General features: G+C 35.5%; 1 protein-coding gene and 1 pseudogene across 2 annotated transcripts in view; both read left to right on the top strand.

The window, feature by feature from the left end:
* Positions 1 to 12,096, top strand: part of INTS2 (integrator complex subunit 2) — a 50,587-nt gene that overhangs the window by 24,200 nt on the left and 14,291 nt on the right. For both annotated transcript variants that reach the window (XM_075561491.1, XM_075561492.1), the window contains exons 13-17: positions 1,166 to 1,300; positions 2,473 to 2,649; positions 3,407 to 3,515; positions 8,801 to 8,905; positions 10,697 to 10,861. In XM_075561491.1, the coding sequence (XP_075417606.1) occupies positions 1,166 to 1,300; positions 2,473 to 2,649; positions 3,407 to 3,515; positions 8,801 to 8,905; positions 10,697 to 10,861 (691 nt within the window). The remainder of the gene's footprint in view (positions 1 to 1,165; positions 1,301 to 2,472; positions 2,650 to 3,406; positions 3,516 to 8,800; positions 8,906 to 10,696; positions 10,862 to 12,096) is intronic.
* On the top strand, positions 3,960 to 4,074 carry LOC142460588 (small Cajal body-specific RNA 4; annotated as a pseudogene).

Genomic DNA, 12,096 nt, shown 5'->3' with positions numbered 1-12,096 from the left:
GTTGAAAATATTCATTGATGCAGTATTGTGGGTTTAAGGATTATTATTATCCTCATCCCTATACCATTTTCTCCCATTACCTATCGCTGTTTCCAAATCAGGAGACTCATAAGTTATTTTCACTTCTTTTAAGTTGAACTAGAAGTCTACTTTGGGGTGAGGGACTTTGGAAGACAATTAGAGGTTTGTGCATGATATATTGACAATAACAATAACATTTTCTTTTTTTATGTGTGAGGTACTTTACACTTCATACAATTAAAAAAAGTTTTCTTTCTCATATCAACCCTTTGAGGTAGGTAGGATAATATTATCCCATTTTGTAATAGAATATAAACCTAGAAGATAAGGTGACTTCTCCAAAGTCCCGGAGCCCAAATTATGCATATTCAAATTTTGTAGGTATGTGTTTGTATAGCTTTTTGATAGCACCTTGAAGACATCTATGTTTAAAAACAAATGTAAAGATAAGTGTATTTTCCCCCCACTATCATGATCCCAGTTCTACCTTACAAATCTGGCTAGACCAGAGAATGTACATAGGTACAGAGAGCAACTGGAAACAGGGAATCAAGGATAGATGACTCATTCGGGATCAGTGGTGAGAGTGGTGATGCCTGGAGGGTGGAGGGAATGTGGGGTAGAAAGGGGGAACTGATTACAAGAATCTACGTATTGCCTCTTCCCTGGGGGACGGACAGCAGAGAAGAAAGCTGGGGGAGACATCGAACAGTTTAATATATGACAAAATAATAATTTATGATTTATGAAGGGTACATGAGTTGGGGGCTGTGGAGAGGGAGGGGGAAAATGGGCAGCAGATATTAAGGGCTCAAGTAGAAGGCAAATGTTTTGAGAATGATGATGGCAACATATGTTCTTGACACAATGGATGCTTGGATTGTGATAAGAATTGTATGAGCTCCCAATAAAATGATTAAAGAAAAAAAATGAATGAAAAAAGATTAGTGTATTTTATAAATCTATGTAGGCATGCAACCTCATTAAAAATTAATCATTGAAACGTGTACTAATTGATTTAATCATTTTTTCCTAAGGACAACACTTGTATTAAGTATTGATAGTCTGCCTGCCTGTCCTCTCTCTTCAAAATATTTCTGTGTTTGGTTCTAGTAAATGTGTACGTCCTGTTTTTCCTTTTCAGGTTGTCACAGCTCATGCAGTTCGGGTCCCTGTCACCAGCAACCTGAGTGCCAACATTACTGGGTTTTTGCCCATTCACTGTATTTACCAGCTTCTCAGGAGTCGTTCCTTCACCAAGCACAAAGTTTCAATAAAGGTATGATCTTTTTTTTTTTTTAAAAGGTATGATCTTAACTTAGGTGTCAAGCTACAACTTAAGTTGATGCCTTTTTCTCATGCTGTTTCAATTTGGAGGTCTTTTCTGTGGGCCTTATCTATGACATATATGATAATTTAAGCTAAGTTACTAGTCATTTAAATAACTTGGAACCTAATTTAAGATTTTTAATGAAATTATCTTAGTTATTTACAAAATATACAATTTAATTCATCTAGATTCTCAGGAATAGTATATATGGCTATTTCATTAAACTTTATTAAGATAATTGTTGTTTTCTATTATTTTTCACCAAACCAAGAAAGTCCCTGGTTCATCATGGCCAGCATATGCAGATTTATCGTGAGGACACTTCACACTGAACATGTACAACTTCTAGTATTCTCATATATATTTTGATGTGCTTTCAATTGCTTAGAGTTGGTTATATCAAATAGTTAAAAGTTTTCTGAAGGAAAAACCGCAGAGGTTAAGAAATCTGAATTTTTTCTAGAGGTTCTTTATTTACAAAGAAACAACAGTATTTACTCATGCATGACCCATCACTTTTAATTGTCATTGTTTTTGTGATGTAGTAAAATTATTTTTCAGCTAAATTGTATTGTCTGCTTTTTTTATACCTTTTTAAGAGAAATAAGAAATAAGTATCCAACTTCATGCTAGTGGATGCTAGTTAAGTGACAGTCTCCCATCAGTATTTGTCACAGCCACTTCTTTAATCTGCCTGGGAATGATGTACTCTAAGGACCTGCCTTTCCCCCTCCCCAAATGCCTCACTGCTATGGGGTCTCCACCGCAGCCCACACAGCTCTCTAGACCTAGATATAGGAGGGATTTACAATGGTTTTTCATGTTAAAAATTAACATTTGAAATCTATAATCAAGCTTATCATAAAACATTAGTTTTCCCATGAGACAATATTCTCAGAACATAAAGGTAGTTCATATTTTTAAATAAAGACCATGGTGAAACTAGATAATATGTTTGAGACAGCAAACAGTTAATGTTTTATATATACTTTGATATGTATCAAATAGTTAAAAGGCCTTTAAAATGCATACATGGATGCATACATTATGTAAAATATGCATGTTTTAATAATTTGCTTTTTTCTTGTCATAATTGATTTAGTGCTTATAACCTTTTTTAGGACTGGATTTATAGACAGCTGTGTGAAACCTCCACTCCACTCCATCCTCAGTTACTTCCTTTGATTGATGTGTACATAAACTCTATACTTACTCCTGCCTCCAAATCTAATCCAGAAGCCACAAATCAGCCAGTCACAGAACAGGAGATACTTAATGTTTTCCAAGGAGTCATTGGGGTAAAATAAGTGGTTCTTTACATCTATGAGCTTGTTTTTCTTTTTCTTATTCTTCTGACTTACTCTATATTTTTTATCATGGGCTTTTAGGGGGCTTCCAGGTGGTTCCAAAATGAAAATAGGATTACATTTAATTAGACCCCTATAAAAATCGAAACTGTTAGAGTTTGAATAGTTTGTCAAATAGGCACTTTTGGAGGAATTCTCTTTAACGTGTTTCAAAGCCTGAGGTTCTGTGTTTGACAAACACTGATGTTTCAACACAGTCTGCACAACTTTTCGTAGGTTCCTTGGGTTCTTAAGTTAGACCTAGATTCATATCATTTGCATTTGATGAAGAAATCCCCCCCCCCTGCCAACAATTTTATTAGGAGGGAAACATTTTTTCACCACTATAGCCAAATCGGAAATCATCTCCTTGGGGGCTATTTTCTTCCTGGTTGCTTTGGCAATAGCTCAGATTCTTTGGAGCCTCTCAGAGACCGTCCGAGGGGGCTGCTGTTGGGGAACAGCTGGAGTCTCTGTATGTCTTACAGACCAGTTAGTCATGTTGCCTTCCGTCATCCATGTATGTATCTCAAGTTCCGTTTAAACTTTCAGCTGTTTCCGAGTTTAATGAAAACATAGCAGCTTGTCTCCCATTTTGTCTCATCTGGGAAGCAGCCACACTGAACAATCTATTTTGAGTGCTCTTACTATCAATCACGGACTGGTGAAGTTTGCTGAGGTGTTAAAGTGGTTATCATGTCACCTGCAGGGCGACAGCGCTCGCCTCAGTCAGCGCTTCAGCATCACAGCACGGCTTTTGGTGCTGTACTACGTGCTGTCCTACGAGGAAGCTCTCCTAGCAAACACGAAGTCTTTAGGTAAGTTGTGCGTCGCACAAGAGTCTGAGCATTAGTTCACGGTTGTTGGGTTTTTGTTGTTATTTTTTAGGCTGCTAATATGTAAGGTGACCAGATTTTAACATTGGTAAAGCGGGACACCATTGATAAAACTTAGATCCTGGCGAAATAGCCACATGGCAGCTGAAAACCGTATACCCTCGCTTGTCGTGCATTCTTTCAAAAAATCGGGACTTTTAAAAAATGCTGTGGGATGCAGGAAAAATTGTTAAAAATTGGGACGTCTGGTCACCTTATTAATATGAGAAAATAAAATCAAGCCTCCAGGCTCCAGCATTTGTTTTATGTTCCTTTGTATGTAGGTGTGGTATGCTGTGGGATATAGACACATACATGTGTGGGCACATAGTCACTCCTTATGACTCAGTCTTCCTTTCCGCAACCTAAATTACGAGCTAGCTCGCTGCTGGAGGGCTAAGAAGGCTGAGTCTGAGGAAGCAAGACTCCGTGACACACTCCTCCTAGACAACAGGGGTGGCGAGAGTAGACTCATTGAGAGCATCACTACTACCCAACATTAGGGAAAAAAAATAGCTGAATTTCCTGTATTTTAACAATGAAGTGAACTTATTTATAGAGATTAAATGTAAGTTACAAGATACATCTAAGGGGCTCTAACTTTTTTTGGGGGGGAGGAAGGACTTGATTTTCGTGTTTGACCAATCTTCCTTCTATTAGTTTGAAGAGTAACAAGCTAACCATAAGCAAGAGCCAAAAATTAGAAGAGTTAAATTGTTCTTGTTAACAGTCTCACTGAACCAGGCTACTTCATATACTTTCACACTTGGCTACTTCATATACTCTCAGAAGGCCAGCTACAGCATTCTAGCTATCAATACAAAGTAATATGCTATTCCATCTCTGAAAAAAATTTAACATGTATTTTAGGCTACAAGGTATAATTACAAATTTTTTATGTATTAATAAAAGGTGATTATTATATACTCAGTGCCTACAAAAATTTTCTAAACTTATTTGTAGAGACTAAATATAAGTTTAACATTTAGACATTAATGTTTTGTAAATTAAATTTAAACATAGGCAATGAATATATAATAAAGGATCTTTTTTTCTTATGTCTTGCTTATTTAGTCACAGCCAAGTGAATTTACTGTTTACAAAATTGTAAATGAAATTTAATTCACCTTCCAGTGTCTGACAGATCACCCTCTTTGTTTCATAATCAGAAAGGTTTTGTTTTAACTATATTGTGAATTTATTGGCTATTTTTCCTAACTATATTCATGAGGATTGTACATAATTATAGTCTTTGACATATTAGGGAAAATATCTAATAGTTTTCTACTTATATTCATATATAAAAGTTGGATTCTGTTAAGGAATAAAACACTTGTGATTTAATAGACAATAATAAAACAAGGTACTAATAAGTGTTCTGTGAGAGAACTCAGATAATTAGTATTGTACCAGTTGAACAAGATAAACTTTTTTTCTTTTGATAAACATTTAATTAACTAATATTTTGCAAAGAGTAAAAATAAATTAAGTTTAGAAAATGGTATACCCATTCGAGAGCATGTAATCTACTGCCCAGTAAAACACTTGGTCATACCAATGCACCTGGCTATGGATGCTATTCTTTTTATGAAAATTTCATGACAATGAATTGATAAATTAGGGGGTTTACATTAAGAGTACAACAGAGCCTGGATTGAGTTTTGGAGATGGAGCTCGAAGATTAGAGAAGAGTTACTAGATCATTACATATCGTCTGGTTTCTGATGACATCACATCATGGGGATGATCACACCGTTACGTAACTACCAAATTACATCATTACATAACTGCTGATGAGAATTCTGGCCTCTACAAATTGATATATATTTTAGAGGGATTCACTTTAATAGGTAGAGATAGATTTTTGAGGAACTTAAAAGGGTAGGAGTGAAATTATCTGATAAATGGCAAGGATTTTAAAAAATAAATGAGAGAGATAAGAGAATGTTTATATGCTGTTGAGAATAATCTAGTAGGACCAGAATAATTGGGGATATAGAGAACAGGAAATCCCTGGAATGATTTCTTTGATGGGAGAGACGAGATGAGATGAGGATGACAAATGGAGGAACTGGCTTTTCTTTGCATAAGTTTGTCCTTTGGTTTAGATAACTTTTTTCGTTGTCTAGTTTCACATCTGCAGGGAAGATAAGCATGGCACAATATATCTCAACATAAGACAATTTTGCTGTTCCATAAGCTAAAAAAAATTCTGTCTCCAATTTATTCCTACTATGATGTGTTGTAGATTCAAGACAATATTAACTTTTTGTGATTTTAACCATTATAAAAATTAATGAAGGAATAAATGTGTGTGTGTGTGTGTGAAATTTGTGGACAAATGGAATTAGAACAAAATGCAATCTCCAGGCTTTTTGAAGGCCGCTCATGTGTATGCTCAAGTAAATAGAGAAAGATACATTTTTAGTTTGTCTTTTTAAATATTTAGGAGCCCTGGTGGTGTAGTGGTTTACATTGGGTTGTGATCTGCGTGGTGGGCCGTTTGAAACCACCAGTAGCTCCTTGGGAGGAAGACTGGGCTTTCTACTCCTGTAAACAGTTATAGCCTTGGGAACCCACAGGGGTCGCTGTGAGTCAGCATTGACTTTGTGTTTTAAACATATTTATAATTCATGTGTATATATATTAATTGAATAGTATATAGGTTCAAAAGAATGTTAAGTAATATAGTAAATTCTTATGGTCTAGTAAATTGAACATTTTCAGTACATTTGAAGTTTTATACTATTTTTACAAGAAATTTCCCAATTATTACTTCTGAAAGCTGTTATTAATTGAACAGTTTATTTTTATATGATTTTGTATTTAAAGATAATAGTAATTAATGTCAGTTATATAAGGAGCTATGTACGTATTCTTAAGCACAACACCCCATTCCTAAGTAAGTAAAAGTATTTATTGATTAACACCCTCAAGGTTAACTTCATTTAACAGCAAAATCTGTCCTTGTTTTTTATTTGTATTTTTTGTATTGTTTCATAAGAAAATTTTTGTCTTGGTCACCAGCAGAAGAGATAACCCTTGGGACCTCACTGTCTTAAATTCTTGAACTTGAAGTTTGTTGTTGCACTGGATAGTTAGCGTTTTTCTTCAGAGTACAAATTATTCAAACTTCCTCTTTTCAAAATGCAGAACTTTTATGCAAACATTGGCAGATGTTTTTTTTTTCTTTGCAGCTTGCAGTTTCAGAACTACAAAACCTAGAACTAAATTAAACTTTGTCAGTAAAGAATTCTATTTTGACCATGTTTGTAGGGTGAATGTAAGAATTTTAAGTTTTTTCATTACTTTTGTAATTGTTTAAATATATCACTTTTCTGTAAAACAGCTGTTTTTTAAATAAAAAAGGCTTTTTTATGTAGAAGCTTTAGGAAATGAGAAAGGTGCAAAGAAAAATCCTATAAACCACCCATCACCATTAGAATCTTGCTTGAAAAGCCTTTGGCCTTTACATATAAGAGAGCTTTTGAAAGCTGAAATCATCATGTCCTTATAATCTACTCCTACAAAATACAGTTTTAACATTGGCCTGTTGTAGTAAATGGGGGGAAATGTTTTATGCATAATATTTCACCCTAAACGTATACTGTTATTTTCCTACTATTGGATGTTTAAATTATTTCCAACTTTTGCTGTTATAAGCAGTAGAACAGTGGACATCATTAGAATTAACTATAAAAACACTCATGATTATTTTTTCCTTAGATTCCTCAACATAGAATTATTAAGTCAAAGGTTAAAACAAATTATTAAAATTTTAAAATAAATTGCCATGCTGTTCTCCATACTGTCATGCCAGGATGAGATGCCAGTGTCCGTATGCTCTTTCTAATACTGAAGTTTAGCATTTGCTTATGGCGGTGTTTAATTTTAGAGTTTAATATTGTTAGCTGCTGTCCTCATAATTCATAGAGAGGAAAATCTTTCAAAGCATTACTCTAAAGACCTCTTGTTTTCTTCTAGGATATTGAAACTATAACTATAATTGTAATTTATTTTGTTTTAAAATAGGGATAGAAATCCTTAGACATTTGTCAACATGCATCATCATTTTCCAGTTGCTTTGGAATGTTGCTGCTATATACACCAGTTTATTACAAACTTATATCCATATCTGAGTTTTCTTTTTTATGCCTTTGAATTTCCTGTGCTGTTTATCAGTAATGTTGACATTTAAAATTTCTGAGTAATTCACATGAAGTTAGTTAATAAGTTGGCTAAGTTCCATAAAAAAATTACATTGGTACTTTTGATTAGCATTATGATAAATTTATAGATTGTGTTATAAAAAGTTACATCTTTACAGTATTACACTCCATGTAGGCATTTGACGTATTCTTTCCTTTTAATTATTAAAATGTAAGCTTCATAAAGGCTGTGTGTTATCCATTTTTTCACTGGTGTCTGGAATAGGACTTGATGATACATTGTGCTCAGTAAATCTTGTTGAGTGACTGAATTTACTCCTTTTTTTATGGGATAGGACTTGAGGGAGGGAGCTCGTGAAGGTGCTTGATTGTGGAGTCCAGAAGACAGGATCTGGTCTATCTGAGAGTGAATCAGAGGTCTCTCTATGGCAGCAGTGTGAAAGATGGATTAAAGAGATGAGGATTTGGAAGCAGGGAAATTGGGCTGTAGTTGATATCCAAACAAAAGATGAGTAAATGCTGACTTAGGAAAACAAAAATAAATTAGAAGGACTTGGCTGACTGGCTAAAGGTAGGAGGTGTGAGAGAAGGAAGTCAAATTTCTATTGCCAAACTTTGAAAGAGTCAGTCTTAAAGAGTCAGTCTCTACTATAGTACATAATAGATTAAGATTTCTTTGATTTACATTGGAGTCGATGTTCTAAGTTATGTAACTATGAATGCATTTGATTTTCCAGTTATATTTGGGCAAGTCTTGACTCACAAGTATTTTTTTTTCTTTTGAAGAGTAAAACATTACTGTAATTGACTTTTTCACAGATGTTTTTTCTGCCAACGAGTTTCAGGCCATTTTAAAATCTTGGTTTTAGGTATGTTCTTACTCTTCATGTGTATTCGCTATTTCGGTAGTGAGTCTTTGTCATTTTATGTGCTGCATTTGCGTTTTACAGGTGTTTAGGGGAAAAGTGATTTGACATTGTTTTTGTTCACATTTGGATTGAAGGTTACGGTTTTTGTTATTTTTGACCATTTATCTTATACCTTATCTTTGGCTGACAGCTGCCATGCAAAGAAAGCCCAAATCATATTCTTCTTCTTTGATGGACCAGATTCCTATCAAGTTCCTAATTCGACAAGCTCAAGGGCTACAGCAGGAGTTGGGAGGTATTTACTTGCTTTTACTGTTATTAAATAGCTTATTCTTTTCAGTGTTATAAAAGTGTAATAGATACTCATTGCCACAAATTAATTAAAAATTTTTTTTTCTTATTTGGACTTTTCAGAGTGAAATTCCTTTTCGTCTCCCTCAGTCTGTCTGTGATCTTTTTTCCTTCTAACACCCTCCCCCATTCTAAAGACACCCACACAAAACCACACCAGCTATTTTTAATTTGATAGGTCTTTTTTTTCATATAGATGGAGGCATATAACATTGTAAGTACTCAATATTTTGACCTACTGAAATAATATTTTAATATTATTGAAACTGGTACACAAATAAAAACAAAATGTTTTAAACTCGTAATGTTACCTCTTTAAAATATTTTTTAATACTACCTCTTTTGAGACTTGCTCTTTTTCATTTGTCTTGGAGATTGTTTCAAACAGTAATTTAGATCTACCTTACTCTTCAGTTTTCTCCATAGTATCCCATAGTATGTACAGATAGACTGTAACACTTTTCTGAACCAGATTTTCTTCCCGAATTAAACATCTTGTAATATTTTTCAGAGTAGATTTTTTCTTGTTTTTCTTTTTTCATTAGTTTCAAAGAGGAACATGAACCTTCTTAGCTATTTTCACATGTTTGCATGTACTTTTATCTTTGCATAATCTTGTTTCAAAGAAATGCTATGTTTGGCACCATATAACAACATGGTTAATGGCCCCTCAAAAAGTAGACTAATTTTTCAGTCTTTTATGAGTATTTTGTGATCATCTTAAATGTACATCCATATGTTTTTGTTTTCACTGAGTGATGTGAACTTCAAAATAATGCCACTTTTTATTGTCACAGCATCTTATCAAACAAACATTAATGTTTAAGCGGCTTCTGTGTGAAAGAGAGCAGCTATTACCCATATTGGTACTAAAGTGATGCTGTGATACGCTCCTTAATTGCATAATAAGGGGATGCTCTGATCTGGGATACTTTTTATTACTACACCTTCTCTGTAATGATGCTGATGATGAAGTAGTAGCAACTGTTGTTATTAGGTACGTCTGTGCCAGGCACTTGCAGAGCGGTACTTCATTTAACTAACAGACATTTCTTGACATTGTCAGTTATTTTTTTATGGATGTTATACAATAGTAGACATGAGTGTTCAAACTATGTTAAAACAAAATGTTAGGAACAAAGGAAGATTTTCCCTCATTCTGTTACGTTCTTTTGAAGTAAGACAAATATACCCTCTTGTGGAAGTAATTAGTACAGCAAGCAGCGTCTTTTTGCTGACATACTTAACTATGTGACTGGGAAAGTTAATAGATGTCTTTCTTTCAGTCTTAGTTTTCTTATTGTAGAACTGAAGCAATGTTGCTTATCTTGAAGGACATTAGAGTAAAATGAGAAAAATGCACATTAGCTGCCTGAGACCTTTTAGGAACTCAAAGTTGGCAACTGGATTGGAAGAGGGTATGTTCTCCGCGGAGGTTTCTCGGGGTCTCTCAGTGGACCTGCTCTCAGCCCGGATCTCATCTCCAAATGGACGTTGTTTTCTCCCTACACCTCTTGAGCTCCTGGTCAATTGATGGGGCTTTGAAGCTTGAACAGGGAAAAAGAAAGCATGTGAATTTCTGTTAGAGGTTGTAATTTCCAGCTCACTGAATCACATCACTTGGGAGATCTTTATTGAAGCAAATTCCTGGCTCTAACTGCAGAGTTGGGAAAAAGTAGGAAAACCTCTGGTGTGTAAAAATGGGGAATCCAATCTATGTTTTGTAATTTCCCAGGGTTGCATTCTGCTTTACTACGTCTCCTGGCAACCAACTACCCGCATTTATGTATCGTCGACGACTGGATCTGTGAGGAAGAAATCACCGGCACCGATGCCCTGTTAAGGCGAATGCTCCTGACTAACAACGCCAAAAACCACTCTCCTAAGCAGCTGCAAGAAGGTGTAGTACAAACGCACTTTTCATTCCATTTCATGTTCTAGTCTGCTGTTAGTACAGGGAGATGTTAAACTCATTGAATTCTGAAAATTATGGAGTATTTCCCAGGAGATTTAACAGTAGCCTTTGGTGAATATAATTTTTTCCCAACTTGATAAACTTTGTGATCTGCATTATTTATTTATTATAAATAATTTTATTGGGGCTCATATAACTCTTATCACAATCCATACACACATCAATTGAGTAAAGCACATCTGTACACTCATCAATTGAGTAAAGCACATCTGTACATTCATTGCCCTCATTCTCAAAATTCGCCTTCCACTTGGGTTCTTGGAATCGGCTGTTTCCTTTTTTCCCTCCCCCTCCCTCTCTGAGTTTAAAAAGTCATAACCACGTCTGTCTGACATGCTTGTATATTTCCCCTTATAGTTTCTATGTTGTTTCACGAAATAGGCAGTGTTTAGTTTAGAAGATCCTAAACTGGGCAGGAAAAAATGCCATAGAATAGGACAGTGTCTACATCAGTGCTTTCAAGCCAAATTGTAGTGTGTGCTGCACATTAAATTTAAACATTATTATAGTCACATTAAAAGGTAAAAAGGTCCCGCTCGGAGCAGCCAATGCACAGAGAAGACCATAGGGTTGGCCCTACCACACGACACGGCATCCCTTTTCTGACCCACAGGGTTAATGGGGGCAGCACCAGAGTCACTGCAGGAATTGTGCCCTGTCTGATTTCCTCCCCCCGCCCCCACCAGGGCGTAACATGAAGGGAGCGCACGATAGCAGCAAGGGGAGCAAAGCAGCGAAGTCCCCGAGGAATCCCGAAAATAGACTTCAGATTTGGGGGCAGGGTCAGTAGACAGGCCTGGAACTATTCATAGGTTACTTTTCTTTTTTTCATGTCTATCTATATGAAATAAGCAGGATAAACAACCCAAGGAGAAAACAATGGGACTGATGGTTTCTAGGGGATAGTAGGAAGTTGGGGGACGGGGGAAAGGGGGAGCCAACAAACCCAGGGACAAGGGAACAGCAAGAGATCTAAAATCAATGGCAAGTAGGGCATAGAATACCTGGTGTGGTTTGATCAAGTGCAATGTAGCCAAGAAGTACAGAGAGCCGAATGAAGGTCAAACATGATAGTGGGACGAACTAGGAGGCAAAAGACATTTATAGAGGTATAAACATAGGCATGTACATATGTAAGTATATTACTATATAAAGATGGG

The sequence above is a fragment of the Tenrec ecaudatus genome, chromosome 10, assembly GCF_050624435.1.
Source record: "Tenrec ecaudatus isolate mTenEca1 chromosome 10, mTenEca1.hap1, whole genome shotgun sequence".
Taxonomy (NCBI): Eukaryota; Metazoa; Chordata; class Mammalia; order Afrosoricida; family Tenrecidae; genus Tenrec; species Tenrec ecaudatus.
Note: the sequence above shows the minus strand (reverse complement) of the source record. Positions and strands in the feature narration are given on the sequence as shown.